The sequence below is a fragment of the Sinocyclocheilus grahami genome, unplaced genomic scaffold, assembly GCF_001515645.1.
Source record: "Sinocyclocheilus grahami isolate Dianchi unplaced genomic scaffold, SAMN03320097.WGS_v1.1 scaffold254.1, whole genome shotgun sequence".
In the NCBI taxonomy this organism is placed as follows: domain Eukaryota; kingdom Metazoa; phylum Chordata; class Actinopteri; order Cypriniformes; family Cyprinidae; genus Sinocyclocheilus; species Sinocyclocheilus grahami.
The window spans coordinates 607,189-628,963 of NW_015505433.1; the positions used below are offsets into that span (position 1 = coordinate 607,189).

The 21,775-nt window shown below is 37.4% G+C and overlaps 1 protein-coding gene across 1 annotated transcript in view; it reads left to right on the top strand.

The window, feature by feature from the left end:
* Positions 1 to 592: 592 nt before the first annotated feature.
* The window catches only part of LOC107598714 (MAM and LDL-receptor class A domain-containing protein 1-like), a 41,395-nt gene continuing 20,212 nt past the window's right edge, over positions 593 to 21,775 (top strand). The window contains 16 exon segments of the mRNA XM_016290123.1: positions 593 to 631; positions 1,263 to 1,414; positions 5,453 to 5,454; positions 9,650 to 9,730; positions 9,803 to 9,816; positions 11,080 to 11,253; positions 11,362 to 11,452; positions 14,946 to 15,083; positions 15,517 to 15,669; positions 16,271 to 16,376; positions 16,549 to 16,916; positions 17,028 to 17,086; positions 17,400 to 17,774; positions 21,230 to 21,317; positions 21,505 to 21,643; positions 21,645 to 21,679. Coding sequence (XP_016145609.1) covers positions 593 to 631; positions 1,263 to 1,414; positions 5,453 to 5,454; positions 9,650 to 9,730; positions 9,803 to 9,816; positions 11,080 to 11,253; positions 11,362 to 11,452; positions 14,946 to 15,083; positions 15,517 to 15,669; positions 16,271 to 16,376; positions 16,549 to 16,916; positions 17,028 to 17,086; positions 17,400 to 17,774; positions 21,230 to 21,317; positions 21,505 to 21,643; positions 21,645 to 21,679 — 2,014 coding nt within the window.

Genomic DNA, 21,775 nt, shown 5'->3' on the forward strand with positions numbered 1-21,775 from the left:
TCCTGTATTCCATGTAAATGACCTGAAAATACACACTTAGTCTACAGTTGCTTTGACCTTTATAAAAGCCTCACTAGTGCACTAGAAGACTTCACATGTTTTATATGTTCATCTGAGAGCAACCTCCTGATATTCTATAAAATTTCATAAGCTACTTTGAAATTAATCTACAAACAATAGTTTATCAGTGATTAAGTGAATGGACTCCATTGAGTGAATAATATAGAAAATTGTTAACCACTAAGTCTGTTACATTTTTGCTAGTCTCAAAATTTCTGTATTGAAAAAATAAATCATAGAAATGGTCTGAAAGTCATTTATATTTGGGATATTTTTCTATTTAGTAATATACTGTATTAGTGAACTGTACCTGGACGAATAAAGATGTGTTAGATGTGTGTTGGGGATTTTTGATATTTCAGCACTGCATTCTCATACATTAAGTGTGATATTTGTCTACATTCTTCAAGAATGTGACAAATGGTACAGGATGTCTCACACAATCTGCCCTTTTCTTTGCGAAGAAAAAAAAACATTCTGCAGGTTTCTCCATTTATCTTCAAGATCGCCAGTGATTCTGGTGACTGGCTAAATGTCAGTAAATGGAAACACCGTGAAGAGCCGAGTGGAAGTTAGTGAAAAGCTGAGTGAGAGAGTTTTTTGCCGTTGTAATTTATTAAATACAAAGCTCAAATTCTTAAAGAATTGATTTTTATTTGCCAAAATTTCATAACATTAACATATTAGATTAAAATTGTATGTACTGCATATGCTGTGTATTGCAAACATAGCTTGCATACAAGTAGTATGGCAGTAGGCCATTCTGAACTTAGTCAGTGTTTCAGGAAGGAAGCTGTGGTTCAAATTATGAGTAACCAGCTCCCCCCAAATTCAATGGGCTCTACCATATTGTCATCCGTGTGTGATTTCTGGACCGTTTCTATCTAGCTTAGGATCTGTCCATGTCAATTTGAATAGAAACGTATAATTATTGTGTGTTTTCAAACGTTTTCTGGTATTCAATACATTCAGAGTTCAACACTGAATTTTAAGATTTCTTTTTTTAAATATAAACTTTCTAACACGTTATATGGATTTAACACTTGTGGACTGGATATGTCATGCCATGATCCTCACACGTGTAACCTGACACTGATGGGGGATGGGGGATGGTGTGTGTGTGTGTTGAATATAAATCCCATCTCAAAAAAAGCTAAATTTTGGGTCGGTTTTTCAGTTGTTTTCTATTTTCATTCTCTCAGGATCTGCGCAAAGCTGCAGTGTTGATCTTTGCTAATAAGCAGGACATGAAGGGCTGTATGTCTGCGGCAGAGATTTCCAAATACCTCACCCTCAGCTCCATCAAGGATCATCCCTGGCACATCCAGTCCTGCTGTGCGCTCACTGGAGAAGGGTAAGACATGCAGTATAGACACAGGGATTACCTGTCTTAGCTTGTACGGTGTAATAGATTGATGATGGCAAAAGGTACAATCAACCCAATAAGACAATCATCCCAGGCTCAGTGGAAAAATGTGCCCCTACCGACATTTTTACAAAACTCTATGTACCTGTATGTAAAAATGTACCTATACACATAGTTCATTGAATGTTCCAGCTGAAATGAACACTAGTGACAGTAAAACATCAACAACATTTTCACAATAAATTATGATTACGGGACAGATTATCGATTACGTGGTTCCATGCACAATGCCATGTTATGACCTCAAAAGACTTTTACCATAGTGCATTATTTGTCAACTAATATATTTTGATGTTTGCATCTAGGGGTGTGCCATATCATACGTCCACGATAATACCGGTATACATTTTTACATGATAAAAAAGGTGATGACGTATGGCGGATATACGTTCCCTAGTGCGCACAACAACAACACAACAAGCCCAAGAGGTGTGTTCGACTTGAAGCAGCGCTGCACAGACTGATCGGTGTATGACTTCAAAGTATCACGAGAGCGGTTCTAGAGCATATTCGAGAGCACACTCTTACCTTCAAAAATAGGCGAGGCGCATATCTTTAGCGAAGCGGCGTGTACAGTAGAGGGTGCTGTTACCATTTCAGACGTGGCCATTACAGCTTGAAATGTCCTTGATGTGAGATGCAATTTAAAGGAGGGGGGATTTGTTAGAATGCAGCAGTTGGCTGGATTTATTGTAATATCTGTTACAGGTGTTTTAAGTAACCATTCTCCTTGCTGGAGTGTGGTTATAGCATAAAGGTCCTTCAGTTATTATGAGGAAATAATGTTCAAGAGGAACACAGTATTATGATTTTTAAAATCTCTTTTCATCCCAACCCTCTTGATGCAGATATTCACTGCTGCTGATCTTCACAGGTCAACCAGCCATAATAGCTGTGTCTGTTGCTATGTAAGTGATTGCCGTTTTATTCAGATTTCTTCAGCTCGGACATTTATTTTTTTTTTGTCATCTTCCTTTTTTTCAGGTTATTTGGAACAAAATGAACGCATGAGCACTAGTTCTTATTTGTTTGCGTGGTGATTTTGCCAATATTCTTATTAGTTCTAGCTGAAACTCCTCTGTTTTCACAGATTTTTTTCATCCTCTCCGTGCCCTGTGCTCAGTTAAGGGAAACTCTTTCAAGACTTGAATGCAGTGACTACGATCTATAAGAATTCTGAAGAGAGTTTAGCAAGGTTTTGATTCTGTGCACAAGACTTTGCAATCATATAAGAGAAGGTAAGTTCTTTTTGTGCATTTTGTATGTTTTATGAAGCCATTTTTAGTGTTTTTGAATTTTCAGGTTCTCAGAAGAAAAAACACTCCACAGCATTGGATTAGTTTTGTGTATCCATTTGAAAATTGTCTGTGCTTGCACTTTGTTTGAATCTATTTCTATATAAATTGGCTTTGTAGCTGATGACAGGAAATGCTTTCTACTGGAATTTTTTTTTCTGATGTAAATTGTCCATATGTTGAGGCAAAAAAAAAATGTTTTTGGTTAAAGGGGGCACATTAATAAATCAATGAATCACAGTTTTATTTTGGGGGGCTTTTGCTTTTTATTTATAGGAGTGTAAAAGGGAATACAGGTCTGAGATTGGTACATGACCCAGGTTGGACTCCAGTCCAACAGCTATAATGTCTTATTGTCTTTGTTTTATTTTTAATTCAGTCCCCAGAATCTTCAATGCTTCTGGAGTTCACCATTTGCTGACCAGCTAGTGATTTGTGGCTATCTACATCAATGTAATCACCCCAAACTCCTTTGGTTAATTTATTATTATTCATCAATAATTGTATTGTATGACTGCGTGAGATTCATTGTCTCGTCAATAATTGAGTTTCTGAAATGCGGACTTTTTGCTAAATTAACAAAGTGCAACTGCGAGTTTTATCCACTGGGGTGTGGTATTGTCTCGTGTCAGTTCAGCACAAGTATATGGTTCCCATAAACCTCGTTCAAAACAATATTCACAGCGCTTTCGCTCCCATCCTACTGTATTTTAATTATTTTCACAGGCAATTAAAAAAATTTGCTTGTATGTGCATGTTGAGATTTGGTTAACACTTGTATACTGTCACTCCTGGAATGAACACAAATTATATAAATATTATTTATATGTATTCAACTGTGTGTGTGTGTGTGTATGTATACACAGTGGGTTTAGAAAAGAATCACCCCCCTTTAAAATAATCACATTTTGTTGCTTTGCAGCAAGAAATGAAGACGAACACAGTTTTTGTTTTATCCAGCTGTTTTTACTCAGTGCAACTTATAACATCCAAGTGAAAGATATAACACCAACTTCATGTCATAAAAAAAAAACAGAATCACTGTGTGTGTATATATATATATATAGATAGATGTAGACATATATGTATATATATATAGTTGTCAGGTTTTTTATTTGGTTTCAGGTTAAATATGTTTTTATTATGTTTCATTGGTTTATATTAAATAGGTGTCAGAAAACATTTAAACTGCCTTTTCTTTTACAGTTTAATTTGGTGATTTACTTTGGTGCTCTTTAAGCTGTGTTCTAATTTAGTCCAAATATTTTGTCATAGTTGTTTTTCTTTATGTATTTCTTCCTAAAGAATGTTTATATTGAAAGCGAACAGGCAACGTATGAATGGTTTCATAGAGTACAAATCTTGAGTACAGTCAGACAATATTGTAATTATATTTAGTCATAGAAAAAGCAGAGGTGAGATTCAATTTTCTGATGTCCATTTTGCCTTTCATTAGTCTTGCATGTTTCGCTTTGTATTTCATGCATGCACTCTGGAAAAATGCTTAAGCTGGGGTTGAATGTTATTAATCAATCTATCAAGGCAATCATAGCCTGTCACTTGGTGTAATGATCAAGTATTCCAGTAACTCTCCGATATAAGGTGCAGTGCTTTCATCAGAATGTGTAATCTTTACAGTTCCAGACTGAGATTTATATGCACACTTAGCCTTCTGATGGAATGGCTTACATGTATTAAGATCCACTGGAAATCTATTTGTCACACTTATTCTTTGTTCTCTGGAGACTGGGTGATTAGGAAACCTGCACACCTACTCAAAATCTCACAGAATTGCCGGTGTGGAAAGAAACGTCTTTTTCTCCTCAACTTTACACCAGACTTATTGATGGTTAATATGTCATAAATGTTACGTGGAATTGAAAAAGGAACTTCAACTTAAAGTTTGACCTCAGAGTTTGATCTTTTTTTATTATTTTTTTTATTATTTCCCCCAATTGACACAATCTTTTTAAATGTCGACAAGTTGACAAATCCCTTAGGAATCTTTATGTCCTCTGTCATCAACAGCACAGGTCATATTGACAGGTATCCAGGGTAACCGCACAGTTAAAAGGCTGCAGTCTGTTCTGTGGCCTAGGTGCAGCTCTGTATTAAACAGAATATTTCTGCCAACAAAGGGAAAGCAAGTCAGAGACATAAAGGACTGGAGGTGAAGGACAGGGGAATCTGAAGATGAAACGACTGGATCAAATACAAAGTGCACCCTTTCATTTGAACCCTATTGATGTATGCCAATATGGGTCTAGTCTGTTCTAGTGCCAGAAATATCATTTTATTGCTTCTCTTAATAGGATGGGAATATTTTGTAAACTGTAGAGATGTAAAGGCAGTGCTGCATACAGTTCTTGACTGAACTGACAAAATATTTTCCCCTGATCTCTGTCAATACTGTTCTGTGACTTTAGGTCCATTTCATTTTTTCATTTGCATAGTTTTGGCCACATCAATAACATGAATGAATCTCTTTTAGGTTATTGCTATAAGGTGATCCATGGCTCAATTTAATTTCCTGAAGAAAATTTAATTCTGGCTAAAGCAATTAGAGCCAAAGCCACTGTGATGCCACTCTGTCTGTCTGTCTGTCTGTTGTCTATGCTGTTTTGGTTACAGGAACCTATTCTGTGATACTTTTCTTTCTCTTTATTTATAGCTGTAATTTTTCAGCCTTTTACGTACACAGGAAGTCATTTCTGCATGTCCAGATTGAGCTTCTGCATTTTGCTAAACCTAATTGTGTTGCTGACTTCTCAACTGCCTCAAACATTTTTGATCATTTTAAGAGTTTGTGTAGCAGAGGTCATCCAAATATAGAGAATGTCGATGAGCTTGTTGTTATATTCAACCTTGAAGTCATATGAATGATGGCCAATTCTTTCATCTAGCTAAAGTTTTATTTCAAGCCTGCCATTTACGTTTAATATCTGGTGTCCTACATTTCCTTTTTACATTTTTTTCTTAATCATTTTCAAAAAACTAACAGACTTAAGCATCACTTAGAAGCAACACATTATGAAAGATGAATATGTCTTACCATGGACCCTGTTGTGCACGTTAAACACATTGAAATATTAAAACATATTGGCGATTAATCTTGACAGTGTGTGTGCAGCCTTATTAAAGATTAAACGGCGTGTTTAAACTTGTCTGGGGGAGAAAAGATGACAAAAGCTCAGGACAAGTCTAGTCTAAAGAAACAGAGATGATTAAAGAAGCAGGATGCAATCAAGAATGAACAATAATTAAAATCATTATGCAACTACTTTACTGTAGTTCATCCAGAAACATCCATACAGACATCAGCAAGTTAATTTGGCATAAGTATTCTGAATAGGGCTGTCAGTCAATTCAGATTTTTAATCTAATTAATTACATGATGTGGTGATTCATTAATTGAATGAATCGCAAATTAAATTTGGCTGTGAAATGACCTCCAAATTATAATTTAAAGCCATTATTGTTTTAAATGAGAAAAATATCAAGTATATTACAAAAAGTAGCTTTGGAAAGAAATATTTTATTTGATTCAACAAAATCTATTAAACCATAAACATTTAGGCTACAATGGCCTATAACATAAATTTTGGAACATAAAAGAAGATAATTTGAAAAACATCTCAGTAGCTATTTTTGTTCATACAATGAAAATCAACAACATTATTTTTCTTCTGGTTACCAACATTCTTTATTATTTTCTTTTATGTTCCAGTGTGAGTAAATGACGACAGATTATTTTATTTAAATTTCTTTTGTGTGTGTGTGTGTGTGTGAACTATCGCTTTATTTTGTATTTAATTTATTTTAATGAAATTATACTCTAAATGAGAAACTAAAACTGCCAGTAGGTGGCGGTAAATGTCTTTATTCATCCATTCATTCATTCAATTCATTCATTCATTCAAGAATGAAGTAAATGGCTCTCCTTATGAATTGCCCATTGAATCAGTGGTTCACACAATTCATTCAAAACGCAGATTCATTCAGTAACGAATCACTGCTGTGTGTTGCTCGGAGATGCACAACAGTTCTGCTATGGATTTATAAGTAATTTTGTTGGCAAAACTGAGCAGAGTATTGTAGCCTAACTAATATATAATACAACATTAACTTCTTATTTACTGTACTATTAGGCCTATATGTTAAAATTATGAGACACAAACTAATACAGGGGCATTTTTTGCCCCAATATCTTCCATTTTAAGGCAAATAATTGCATTTTATAGACTACATCATGTGGTGAGTTGTTGCCACTGATCGAGCTATCTATCTATCTATCTATATATACAGTGGGTACGGAAAGTATTCAGACCCCCTTAAATTTTTCACTCTGTTATATTGCAGCCATTTGCTAAAATCATTTAAGTTAATTTTTTTCCTCATTAATGTACACACAGCACCCCATATTGACAGAAAAACACAGAATTGTTGACATTTTTGCAGATTTATTAAAAATATATATATATATATATATATAATGTATCCCTGTTTTCATATTCAAACACAATGCAGCTCTTCCATCTCTGTCAATGACATAAAGTTGCTCAGATTAAATATTTGTTATTATTGCCAGTAGCTGAGTGTTAAATGATTAGTGTTCAGCCAAGTGTGATGAAATTCATGCTCATTTACAAAACATTTTGATTGCTTCAATATTCATGGTGGTTTACTGAGATGCATATAGTTTCCACCTCTCTGTGCTGCAAACACTGCAGCCTGGATAATATGATCAAATCACAGTTATATTTAGATGACTGGTGCACAGTGACACACATCTGTTTGAGTATAAGGGTCAGCTCTGCTGACAGAGAGAATAAAAATGGTTTTGCTCAAACACTTTTTGAAAGCTTCATTCATCCAGGTGTTGTTGGCAAGTAATGAAAAATGAGCTGCTTGTAGATATTTTCACAGACAATGTTAAAGTACTCTAATTACCAACCATTTCTACCAGTTTTCAGATCCTATAAGTGACAGTAGACAAACCACTTGTAATTTTATATATATTTTTTCAAATAATTCATAATTTTAAAAAGGGGGTCAATCATTTACCTTTATTTGGTTTTGTATACTTCTGTACTAGTATTAATCTCTGGAAGTGCGTTTTTAAAAAGCGTAAGCAAAAAAAAAAACCTATACTATAAACTACACTTTGTGACTAGCCTTTAATTAAAAATCTGCTTTTGTTTTTAAAATTAAATTTGTTTTAATAACTTTCATTTAGTTTATTGAAACAACTGTTTTTGCTAAACGTGTACTTTGAATCAATTTCTACACTTCATTTTTCCCTCCGTAGCATTTTTTAAATGTATTAAATCATTTAACAGACCATTTGTAAAACTCCCCTTATAATTATAAACCTTAGATAACTAATCGAGCAATTCAAGAAGCAATTTAAAATGGGAAAAGGAATGACCTTGCTGAGTTGATCATCTTTAGTATTTTGATCGAGAAGAACATATGGTACTTTTAGCTCAATCACGAGAGGAGTGATGCATGTGTCAAACTTCACTACCTCTTGTATTATTTCTTTTGTCAGAGTGAATAACATGCTTTTGGACCTAAAATCTGAACTGTAAACTGAAAACACATTAATAGTACTCATTTAAAAATCATAATTTCAGGTACTGGAAGACCTAAATTATGTATTTTTGGACTATGGGTTCCTTGATATGGATGCTTTCCCAACTAATTTATTTGGATCATTGAGCAGTGAACACATAGTTGTAGTCTTAACAATTACTCCAAAATAACTAGACAGACTTGCCAGTCAAAGATACATATTGAGGTTACACCACCAACAGAGAAAGAGGATCTGAGAGTGCCTGACTTACTTTCTTACTTCTGCAAAACACAAAAAGCATTTGAAATTGAACTTGACATTTCATAAAATATCAGAAGTCAAACATTATTTTGTTTTTGGGGCTGGACTACCAATTTGGTTGTCCAGTTGCAGATGTGGAGAACATTTGGGGAACCTGTTTGAAAACAGTCATTCAGAAAAGAAGGACGATGAACAATTTTCCTTAATATTGCTAAAATGTCCACCAGAGTGTATGTAAATGCATGTAAGCTTATTTAAAGACCAAAGATCAATGCTGAATACACTGTCTGTCTTATGCTGTGTTGTCTTGTGTCTTGGCAACTGACATAATAATTAGTGTCCATTAAGTGAGAACACAGCCACTTAAATCTCCCAGCACTGACAATCAATAAACCCAACTAATCACATAGACCGAAAGTGACATCCCTGGCGACACAAGATTTGTTCTTCAATTGGACTATTAAGGATTTGTGTGTCTTAAGACTCCATTATCACCACCCGCAGTCTCTGGATCAGGAGGATTATTAGTATAGTCACCTTCTATTTTACCAGCTATTATCCTACAATAGCCCACTTCAGCTAGGTAACATCTTTAGAGGGATGTCAAGTTTATCAGTAAGGATGTGGGACTGATAAAAAAAAATCCTTAAAATTTATTATAATTTTTATTATTACTTATTATTTGATCCCTAATTATTTATTCCTTATTCTTATGATTGAGTTCTTTTGTGCATGAAGGTCATTCTGATATTATTATGGCCAACAGAGCTTCTCTCTATCACACCCCATTAATGATTTTGAATTTTAGTCATTGATTCATGAAACGTGAAATTATAGCTGAATGAACATTTGTAAAGTCGGTGCAGGACAGAGGGTGGAACTAACACAACTGATTACTTTGCCATCTTATTTTTAATTCAGTGCTGTTTCTTTAAACTGAAAATTAAGGAAATTTAGATAGCAAAAATTTATTTTAACACTTGTTTAAATTGCTTTTTATGTTTTCACCTAAATGTGTTTGTTTAACTCAAGCTTGTAAACTTGGCTGTGTATCTGAGGAGCATGTATGTGATTTCAGAGAGAACTGTGAAGATGGCAGTGATGAGACAAACTGTAAGTATTAGTCTGTACGTTTTTTTGTCTTATCTGCTCTTCTATTTGTACATGTTTTCTGTGCTTGTGCAGGCAATTCTTTGACAGTAATGGTCCTTCCTTTTCCTCTCTGTTGACAACATGATTTTAAATGCCCCTAAAGGCCCTCATTTGTAAACAGTGAGATTTATGGCACGCTCATAAAAGGGGCACACTGGGAGGTCTTACAACAGTGCTTTTGTAATATTGATTAAAACCTTCTAGGGCTTTTAAGAGGCAGAACATTACAGAATTGAGGTTGATGTATTAGGGTTGACCTCTGCTTTTGTTTTGCACCCTCATCCGTTTAATGATGCTAAGAAAAGATTTCCCATTAGCATTTTCATTTTCATCTTATGACGTCCATGTAAACACAGAACATTTATTCTGTATACCTATTATATATATTATACTGAATATTGACTTACATTTTAGACTATACATAATACTTTTTTTTAAAATCTTTATCCATTTTTGCTCCACCAATGAAAATAGTTCAGAACGAAGCCACAGCAGATTCACTGTTTATGAACAAATCAGTTGAACTAATGATTCTATGATTTACTCTGATTTAGTTTCTGAATGAATAGGTTCACTGAATGGCTCACTCATATAGGCACTTATCGCCACTTACTGATGTAGCAATGTAAAACCTGCAAAAAGATTTGCTGACAAACAGTCTGACTCGAACTAACACAGACAAGCTGAGTAATATAAACAGTGAAAAGTCCCAGTCTCAAATTAATATAGCCTATTAAAAAATTATAAGAGCGATTTTAGAAGTTCAATAAATGAACCAATGCAATATGTTTGTTTTTTGACAAGAAAGACACAGTGCCGAGTTTACCACAAAACATAAGCAGTATCTTGTTAATTGCTTAGCTCAAGCCCTCGATTATGTGCGTAGAACACTTAGCCATTGCCACGGCTACACACTCTTATTGACAGCAGAGAGTTATGCATAGGCTGTAAGAGCCCTGACACAGTGGGTAGTGCATTCACTCTTTGTGATCTATGGTTTTAGATTCTCTGTTATGGTGTAATTCACTTTGAGTGCTTCTCTGCTTAAACAAAAATAAGATGACATTGAACTTGGCAGTAAGATGCAATAACATAACCTTACTTTACAAAAAAACTGCTTTGAGTATGAGATGCTTTCAGCATTAATTTATTCTCAATTGGCCAAATATGTGAATATCTTTAATGTTTCAGCTTAAAGTTCAACATGTGTAATGAAGCGAGCAATGCACCGCTCGAATCCTTTGTTCACATAACACATTCTTTTGAAGATTTATATTTTCTCTCTCTTTGTTGTCCTTTCCTTTGAACAGCTAACTTTCTATCAGCATATTGGAATGCTGGCAGGGGCTTTGCAGGTTCTGATCCAGTTCATATCTTCAGGAGAGATGCAGGAGGTTTGGTTTCTTTCCGCCTCCAATCCTGATCCATACAATCTTCCCTGGATGCGAAGAGTGGTGGTGTTAAACAGCAGAGAGGAGTTTAAGGTTGGTGGGGTTATGTGTGTTTGGGGGAAGGGGTATTATTATTTGAACTTGTGAAGTAAGTATGGTGTGTAGTTCAGTCAGTAACACAAAATCACTGTTAATTTACAGGTTGTGATTAGAGGATTGATATTCTACAGCAGTGACCCATATGCAGCAATTGATGATGTGTCCTTCAGCAGAGGATGTGTGGCAGCAGTAGGTGGGTAAACACTAATATGCCTTTTCATGGGTGATTTGTTTTTTTCAAATCAGTCTGCACAGTCTGGACCGATTCAGGGTGCCATGTTTATCCAATAAGGCTGTCTAAATCCAAAAAGGGATTGTTCACTTAAAAATCACATTTCTGAAATCATTTACTCACCCTCATGTCGATACAAATCTGTATTTCTTTTGTGGAACATCAGTATAAGTCAGGGGCGTCGCTAGACCCTTTTTACTGGGTCATGAGCCCCAGTGCAAAATTACAGATAATTCCTTATACGTCAGTGGAATTGACGTCTACTGACCTGAGAATCATTTTGTGGGATAATACTTCAGCAATCAAGTCACATGTGTTTTCTATCTTTTGTGGCAGCAGTAGGTGGGTAAACACTAATATGCCTTTTCATGGGTGATTTGTTTTTTTCAAATCAGTCTGCACAGTCTGGACCGATTCAGGGTGCCATGTTTATCCAATAAGGCTGTCTAAATCCAAAAAGGGATTGTTCACCTAAAAATCACATTTCTGAAATCATTTACTCACCCTCATGTCGATACAAATCTGTATTTCTTTTGTGGAACATCAGTATCAGTATAAGTCAGGGGCGTCGCTAGACCCTTTTTACTGGGTCATGAGCCCCAGTGCAAAATTACAGATAATTCCTTATACGTCAGTGGAATTGACGTCTACTGACCTGAGAATCATTTTGTGGGATAATACTTCAGCAATCAAGTCACATGTGTTTTCTATCAGCTGTTTAGAATCAGAACTAGCAATGCCAGATTCATGAATTAATCACTTTTGATCTAATCGGTCGAACTGGTTTGCAAAAAGCGCTGCATTCGGCCTCTGAGGGGCACTTTGGGACATGACACCATATTGAAGGGTCGTTCCAAACAGAAGTGCTCAGAACTGGCTACTTCAAAGGGCCTTTCAGAATGAAGGATTTCAAAGGGTACAACTGACAAGCTAGGTAATATTATAACATAGCGGACTCATGGAAAAATACATCGGCTATCATTATTGCTTTGTCATGACTAATTTATTAATGACTCAGCATTATCTGTATTAAAGAGAAAAGAATAACTTCATCTGATGCTTAAAGAGAATAAAATAGCCTTGACAGCCGACATACTGGAGCCCCACAACTATTGAAGAACTGTGTTCTCTCTCACCGGACTTGTGTGTGTGGGTGAGGTAAAGGAGGAAAGCAGGGAGTGGACCAAAGCACTGTGCAGCAAGGGAGGGAGGACTCAAAATGTTTCTAAACTTAAAATGCTTTTTTTTGTTCGCCCTATTTGCGTTTGTATTGTTTTTGCGTCACCATAAGTCACCATTGTGGTGGTAAGTGTTTACTTTTGTTGGACTCCTGACCCTTGACTTTTAAAATATTTTTTTCTGCCTGGTTTAACTGTGTGTTTATAAAACACAGTTTAACATTGTTGAGTGTAGTCTCAAATAAACTCTGTTTGGGTGTTTGCTGTGTATTGGACAACCCTCAGATGGGGAAGGACCTGAACTATACTAGAAAAGTAACCCCATGTGTACATTTAAATATACTCCTGGAACTTTAAAGGGTTCGTATGATGCTATTTTCAAAGATCATTATTTTATGTTTTAGGTTTAATAGAATATTAGCATGATTTAATGTTCAAAAAGCACATTATTTTTCACATACTGTATATTATTGTAACCCCTCTATGTCCAGTTTTTCTAAAACGTGTCGATTTCTAAAAAATAAAACTTCTTACAAAAAGCTCAGTGTGTTCTGATTGGCCAGTTGACCCAGTGCATTGTGATTGGCCGAACATCTCTAGAGTGTATCAGAAATGTAACGTCCATTACCATAATAACGAGCTTCGGCTTCCAAAGCAATTATAAAGACAGTTAATAATGTTGTCAGTTTTGCCATATCAGTTCGAGCCCAAACCAGACTCTGAGCATGTAGATAACCAAGCCGATCGATCGGAACCAACTTTCCTAGTGCGACTTAAGACGAAAGTATCAGAGGTAAAAGCTGCACGTGACGAAAGAAAACACGTAGAGCATCTATGTTTGTCATCATTTCGCCGGCAGTTAAAATCAGAGAACAGAGGACACTATGTTTGTAAACATAAATCCATCTCTGCACTTGTGAACGTAAGAACAACAAACAATATGCATTACTCTACACTTCACCAAACTCCGCATTTGAACAGTCAATAGCAAATAATAAAACATAATTAAGGGTCTCTGATTCTGAAGTGCCAGAAAGTCCTAACAAAGTTGGAATTGCTCCATTTTTTTAGAAACAGTCTTTGTGCACAGCCAGCCTTGTACTCTCCCAGGGTCAGGAAACTGTCCTCCATAAAATGTGCTGCACAAACATGAACATCTGGGTTGTACTCTTCTGGACAGTGTTGTGAATAAATCGTAACCACTGATTCCTAATTGCATCCACTTTCTGAAGGCCAAATAAAGTACTTTTGCATAGAAACTGAAACACACAGAATCTCCACAACATGGCGGCAACAACACTACTACAATACCCAAAACCAAACTATGCCTTCTTTCTTTGCGCATACATTTGGGCCACATTATGCAAATATTTCCACATAGTGACGTAGGTATGTGAGGGAGAATTTGATTGAGGCATTTTCAGGAGGTCTCGATCAAACTTCTCTTTTAGATCCTTAAATCCTTTTGTGGGAGACTTTGAGCTTTGTAACTTTGCAGATCTTATACATGCACAAACAGCTACATAACACACTAAAGAAAAGATAAACAATGCAGGTTTATTTGCATAGCCTTCTTTGCTCATATTTACCAAGGACATTATCCAGTATGTATGAATATGCTCCTCCTTCCAATAGCCATGTTTGGGTCATAATGTAGCTGTTTGTAAAGGCAAAAATATGAAGTTATATGATGGCTTTGCTCACTGATATGAAATTTCGGAAGGGTGTGAGGTACAGAGAGCTCAGAAGATACGCAAGAATATAAAGCTTTAAATAAGTTCTAATACATTTACAGCCTGTGCTGGATGGATTGGGACACCAGACACAGCTTTGCAGTAAGTCAGTAACTTTTATTTTATATATAAAAGATACATACATATTTGTTACATACAAATTACATATTTGTCACAAACAATGCTTAAATGTTTATAAGTAAAGATAATCATACTTTATTTTCCACCATAAATACAGACCTGCACAGAACAGAACAAGGCTGATTGTATATTTTCTTTGACCCAGTGTTTCAAAGGGAGGTTTATGTGTTTAGTTGTAAATGTGTGCGTTACGATACTGCATTATTGTGATTTATTTCAGCCATACCCTGGACAATCAGATTAATTATAATAATGTGCCCATGTTCAGATCTACATGACTCCATTAATAGAGGTGATAATGCAGGAAGGAGCTCTAGCCACTCTTCACTTTATGAGTCCCATCTTGACCTTTTGCTTACCTTTTCTATGAAATATTTATTTTGGCTTTATTGTTTTCTCCAGAGACTGACATCAAGGCACCTCTTCCAGCTCAATGCCTCCCATCTCAGTTTTACTGTGGGGAAAATGTCTGTGTAGATGGGGTGAAAGTGTGTGACTTTTCATTAGATTGCCCCAATGGAGAGGATGAGGCCAAATGTTGTAAGTATCCACCTTATCTTTAACGTAACCTTGTGTAGGGCCATTTGTAAATTGAATGTGCAAGGCTTCAGGTGTCATTCACGTACAGTTATTTTTACTGTAGAAATAGTTTACTTCCACATGGCAAAATAAAAGACTGGAGACTCAAAGATCAAAACAGCTTAAAGCTGACATGATTTCACTGGAACATGAGCCATGTCACTGTTTTCTTGACAAAGATTCTGCGTAGGTGTTTGATAAAAAAAGATCACCCATAAATGAAATTTCTGTCATCATTTACTCACCTTCATGTTGTTACAAACCTACTGTATATGGCTTTCTTTTTCCTTGGAACATAATTAAGATATTCTGAAAGTTTGAACTGTTTTGTCTATATTTTGAAGGGTGGTTTTATCGTTTCACTATTATTTCATAATGTTAATTTGACTTTCAGCAGCACAGTGTGATTTTGAGTCTGATTCATGTGGCTGGTATGAGGTTTTCCAGAGTGATGGATTTGAATGGGCGAGAGGCTCAGCTAATGGAGTCGCCATAGATTATCCGGACCAAACACCACCCCAGGACCACTCTACTAATACAAGTGCAGGTGAGGGCATTGACATACAGTGGTGTGAAAAAGTGTTGGCCCCCTTCCTGATTTCTTATTTTTTTGCATGTTTGTCACACTTTAGTAAAAGATAACACAAGTGAACACAACATGCAGTTTTTAAATTAAGGTTTTTATTATTAGCTGTAAATACACAGACTAAATAAGTCATGAAATGATTTTGTCTCATATTTAATTTATACTCCATGTGCACATTTCATGACTTTTTAGTTTCTCCATGAAGAACCTTTACTTAGTTTGCATTAGCACTGAAACATTTTTTTAAATCCTACTTAACTAATAATGGTTATCTACAAATCAGGAGTGTAAACTGTGTGAGAATTCGGATAGTTCATTTAAATTTTAGTGCTTTGCAAAGGAAAAGTAGTGCTGTTTTTCATGGTTCCATTGCTAAATATCTGTTAATGTTTATCATATTATTTTAAATGTTTATTTTAATTGAATGAATTTTAAAAATGTCACAATCTACTTTTAGTAGTTAACTTTTAGTTTAAAAACAACAATGTATAATATAATAGTACATGTTCAGGTTTCTGTTAATACCTTTTAATGTTTTACTATCCTTTTCTCCCCCTTCAAGGCCACTTCATGTTTATTTTCAAGAAGAGCAGTAGGCTTTCCCAGCAGGCTTTACTGCGCAGTCCTACATTCCAGCAAGCAAGTTCAGATTGCATCATGACCTTCTGGTAAGGCTCTGATCTTGCTTAGTGAAATTCATTAATTAAAAATCAATTAAAATATATGTTAATATTTGCAAAAAAACACAAATCACAAACAATATTATTCACTGCTTTACAGTATATTTTCTAACATTCAGTGTTTAGATTTTAATATTTACATTGATTGTTTTGCTTACAGGCACTAAAATTCTGGCCATTCTGTTGGTGCTGCTGAAATGCATCTGGTGATAGAGGACTCAGACAGCATCACTATGCTTTGGCAAACACTTTACAACCAAGGTAACCAGTGGCACCCTGTAATCATCCAGATTGGAAGGCAGACCAGGCCTTTCCACATCTCATTTGCAAAACTGAGCCTGGCTGTGTATGAAGGAGTCTCCGCTCTAGATGATTTTATGTTCCATAACTGCTCATTGCCCGAGGCTGTGGAGATGTGCCCAACTCCTAATCACCTTCACTGTGGCCGGAGCAAAGCATGTGTGGACTATTTTCAGATCTGTGACCTGATCGATGACTGTGGAGATGGAACAGACGAGGAAAACTGCTGTCAGTATATTGGTGGAGTTTTAAATGGTCACTAAACAGTTTATATTGTTTGATGTTAGCAGTCTCTTTCTTTGGCAATCGGTTTACAGTGATCTTTTCTTCTCCTATCAGCGCCAGAGCTAATGTGTGACTTTGAGGAATATCTGTGTAGCTGGACTCAGGAACATGAGCAGGATATTTTTACATTTACATTTACTAGAAGAACCTAGCTGGATGGAAAAATCATACTGTAGAGTTGGAGTGGCAGGGAAGACAAGAAGCTCAGTCTTTGCCAGGTTGAGCTGTAAGTGATATTCTTTCATCCATGCCGAGATGTCTGCCAGGCAGCCTGAGATCCGTGCAGCTACCGTTGGATCATCTGGTTGAAATGAAAGATAGAGCTGTGTGTCATCAGCATAGCAATGGTAGGAGATTGAGTGCCTGTATGATGGGACCCAGTGATGTTGTGTACATGGAGAAGAGGAGGTGTCCAAGAACTGATCCCAGGATATGTTTGATTGGACCCATATCCAAGGGCCCACTCCCACTTTCAACACGGGCCCATGGAAGGACCACACACGAGCCAGTGCGGATGGCCACTTCCTCTTTATCGAATCTTCAGAGCCACAGAAGTTCAAAGACACCGCCGTTCTTATCAGTCGGCCTTTTCTCTGAACTCCTTGTCTAGGTCCTGAATCCAAACCACCCTGTGTTTTCAGATTCCACTATCACATGTTTGGCCAGCATGTGTTTCGTTTGGCCGTGTACATGCGCACACGTAACAGTGGGCGGGGGAACTTATTGTGGGTTCGCTATGGTGACCAAGGCAACTTCTGGTACAGGAAGACACTGCTGATCAACAGCGCCCACCACTTTCAGGTGAGTTATTGATCAGAATTATGAGAACTGAAGTCAACAGGTGTATTGGTGTCCTTGTGTGCTGAATCCTTTGATTAACTGGCTGCTACAGCTTTCAATTTGGCACAAAAAGTGCCATTAAAGCTCATACATGTAACTCTGTTGATAATGCATGCACTAAAGACTGAGCAATCATATGGCGCTTTTCCACTGCATGGTACGGTTCACCTTTGGGGGGGTTTTCCACTTGCTACAGTACCTGGTACCTGGTACTTTTTTAGTACCACCTCGGTTGAGGTTCCAAGTGAACCATACCGTTACCAAAATGTGACGTGTAAACTCTGCTGATCACTGATTGGCCGGAGAGAATCGTCACTACCTACGTTACTGAACTTGCGACACAAACACAACAGAACTGCTAGATTTAAATCAGCACAGCCAGTGAAGGATCAAACGCAACTGTTTTGAACGAGCGCAACTTTTTCCACGTTTCGTGGTCTGTTGAGGAAGTACAGACGTTCCTCTCATTGATAGCAGAGGAGTGGATCCAGCGAGAGCTTGATAGAGCAATGCGGAATTAAATTTTTTTTCCAGGAGTCGTGGCAGTAGAGGCGGCTCAACTATAACGACATGTGAATAATCCCGCCCACTCTAAAACGGTACTAAACTGCAGTGGAAACGCGAGCCGAGCCGTGCCGAGCAGAGTCGTACCACGCAGTGGAAAAGCGCTAATAGTAACTATATCGGCAGAAACCACAAAGCATGCTTATGTGTAGGCTAGTATTAGCAATATTAAAAATTCTGTTCCAAGCTTAATAAAATATAAATTATTAGCTATAATATGTAGTTCCGGTCATTCCTGGTATATAGTGCAATGGTCTGCTCGTCTGTGTTTCCAGACATGGTGATGGTAAAAAAATTTAGGTAGGAGGAAAAATTATATTTCAATGCCTTAGCATTCTCTCAAAACTTTTGCTTTCCCCAGAGAAACTTTGCATTCCCAAAACTTTGGTGTTGGGAATAATATGTGGTGGGAAGAAAAATTATATTTCAGTGCTGAGTGCTTTTAGTGCAGAGTTAATGCAAAGTTTATTAAGGGAAACACAATCTGCTTAAGTTGTGCAAGCAATTGGCAGCAATTGAGTCTTTTTGAGTGAATGTTTGACTCATTCACTCAACCAATTTGTTCGAACACATTCAGAAATTGTCACGGAACACTGAGAGGAGACAAGGTTAGATCCATGTGCAGAATGTTTATTAATGTACAAATAATCAGAACAGAACAAAAACGTGGCAAAAGGTAATTCAAAACACAGGGGACAAGAAAACAGGATGTAACTAAATCAATACTGCCGCAGAGACAGACAGAGTGAGCATGGAATAAATAGTGATGGGATGATGAGTAAATTACCTACAGTTGATTATGATCAGAACAGAAATTACCTACAGGTGATCATGATCAGAACAGAAAGACTAGCAAAGGACTATGGGAAACAGAGTTCAAAACATGTAACAGTGAAACGGGAAGAGTGCCCTCAAGTGGCCAGTCCAGGGCACCACAACCAGACACTGTGACAGAAATAGCTGAATTTTTTTGTGGTTTGTTTGGAGACATTTTCATTGGCAGAGCATGAATAGACACATTTGTCAATTAGTAGCTTCAACTCATGGCAACCCAGGATGATTTTGCATGGAAAATCAAAAAGATGTGACGTGCCCCAAGAACCTTTCTTCTGTTCTATGACATATGAAATTAATGATTATAAAATGCTTACTCAGGTTAATGCTTAAAGAGTTATTCTGTACTGTAATGTCAACAAATCATGCAAAGAAAAGGGATTATTATTATTAGGTGATTCACTTGTTCTTAAAGGAGTCATATGATGCTGCTAAAAAGAACATTATTTTGTGTATTTGGTGTAATGAAATGTGTTTATGTGGTTTAAGGTTAAAAAAACACATTATTTTCCACATACTGTACATTATTGTTTCTCCTCTTATCATGCCCCTGGACTCTGTTGTGTTTTCCCTCCCCAGGTGTGCCGTGTTCCCTTTAATTAGTCATTCCTTGCACCTGTGTTTTCCCAATCACCCAGTGTTTAAAAGCCCCAGTCCTTTCAGTTAGTGTTTGTCGGTCCTCAAACGTCATTCCTTGTGTTCCATTGTCTCCTACGTTCCCCGTGTGATCATTAAAGACTGTGAATTGAAGTTATCTCCGTGTCTTCTCGTTCTGCGCTCCTTGCCTCCCGAGAAGTGTGACAGAAGGACCGACCAAAAACAGTAACTTCCGTGTTTCCCCTCTGTTTTCTTTCCGTTGTTCCCATGGATCCCTTCATTCGCCCCAAATTCCTCCTCCTCCTGCTGGAGCAGGGAGACAAAGCTCTCGAGGACCATACCAAACTGTTCCTGTTGGTCGCTATCATCACCAGCTATCCGGATGATGCACTCTGCTCTTTCTATGACGCAAGCCTGAACGCTGAGTGCAGAGCGCTGTCGTCCGAAGATGGTCCTCGGGAGGAATTGGTCGCCTTCGTGGAGTGGACTCTGGCGAGAAACGGGTCGCCACTCACCATCTGCCCCATGGAGGATCTCGCCGGTCCCACTCCGGACCCAGAGCCCAGCCCACCATCTCCCCGCGGTACGGAGCATCAGCCAGAGCCCACCAATGATGGAGAGCCATTTCCCGCCGCGATCCGCGAGGCAGAGCGAAGCCAAGCGACTGAGCAGAGGATCGCCTCGGAGGTTGAGCCCAATCCATCAGATCAGGTGCGAGAGCCGGCGACAGTGCCCACCACGAGGGAGCAAGCCATGGACGGTGTGAGCACGGAGAGGAGCTCCGCCCCCTGCATCATGGCTGAGGGTGAGCTGACTATGGCGGGACATAAGTGCCAAAACGAAGAGGGGAGGGATCCAGCCCCCGAATCAAGATCAGAGTGCCCTCCGGTGCCCGCTCCAAGAAAGCGCCCTCCAGTAGCCGCTCCTCGAAAATGACTTATACTGTCTTTTTACGCGTTGCGTTCCATCGCGCCGCGTAAACATAAAACTATGTCTGCATTTGTGATCGGAGAAATGACAAACAACAAGCCCTACTCTACACTGCCCAAAAAACTCGCTTTAAATATATAAAATATAAAAACTCTTTAAAAGGGTCATATGATGTGATTTCAAGTTTTCCTTTCTCTTTGGAGTGTTGCAAGCTGATTGTGCATAGATAAGATCCCTGAAGTTGCAAAGACTAAAGTCTCAAAACCAAAGATGTGTCAATTTTAAAGGTCTAGTAAGTGTTTTTTTTTTGTAATATAAAGTTTTACGCAGAAAGAAATTAAACAGACAAGGCATAACCAAAGCATATATGTGTTATGTCTACTGTAGTCCACTTATTTTTAGAACGTTGTTAGCGTGTTGTTTGCCATCTGAAAAATATGCAAGCTGCAAAATAAAGATAGACTCTTCTTTCTTCCTTCTTGCTGCTACAGATTTTAGTGGAGGGGACTGTTGGTGATGACTTCAGAGGAGATATTGCCATAGATGATCTGTTTTTCCTTGGCTGTCAGCCTTATGATGGTGAAGTAAAAATTACATGCAATTAGTTTCAGGTTAAAAACAAATAAATAAATAAAAACATGTTAAAATTACATTCTTATTAGCACTGGTAGTGTCAATATGGATCCAGTTGCCTGTTTCAGGACGCCCTTAAGCTAAAATTCTTGGTTTTAATGTAGTTATGTGTGTATATTTTTGTGCACCATAGGTGAATTACCCTCAAAGGAGCCCAGCACCTTTGCCCCCATCCCCACCTTGTCAGCAGCACCCCCTCATAGCTGCCCTTCTGACCAGTTTGTGTGCTCAACTACAAGAGAGTGTGTGAGCCTCAGTCAAGTGTGTAACTTCACACTGCTCCGATGGCTCTGATGAAGAGCACTGTGGTAGGCACCTCGTTTATCTAATACTTTAATTGAGCAAGGATGGATTAAACTGATCAAAGTTGACAGTAAAGACGCTTATAATTTTACAAAAAAAAA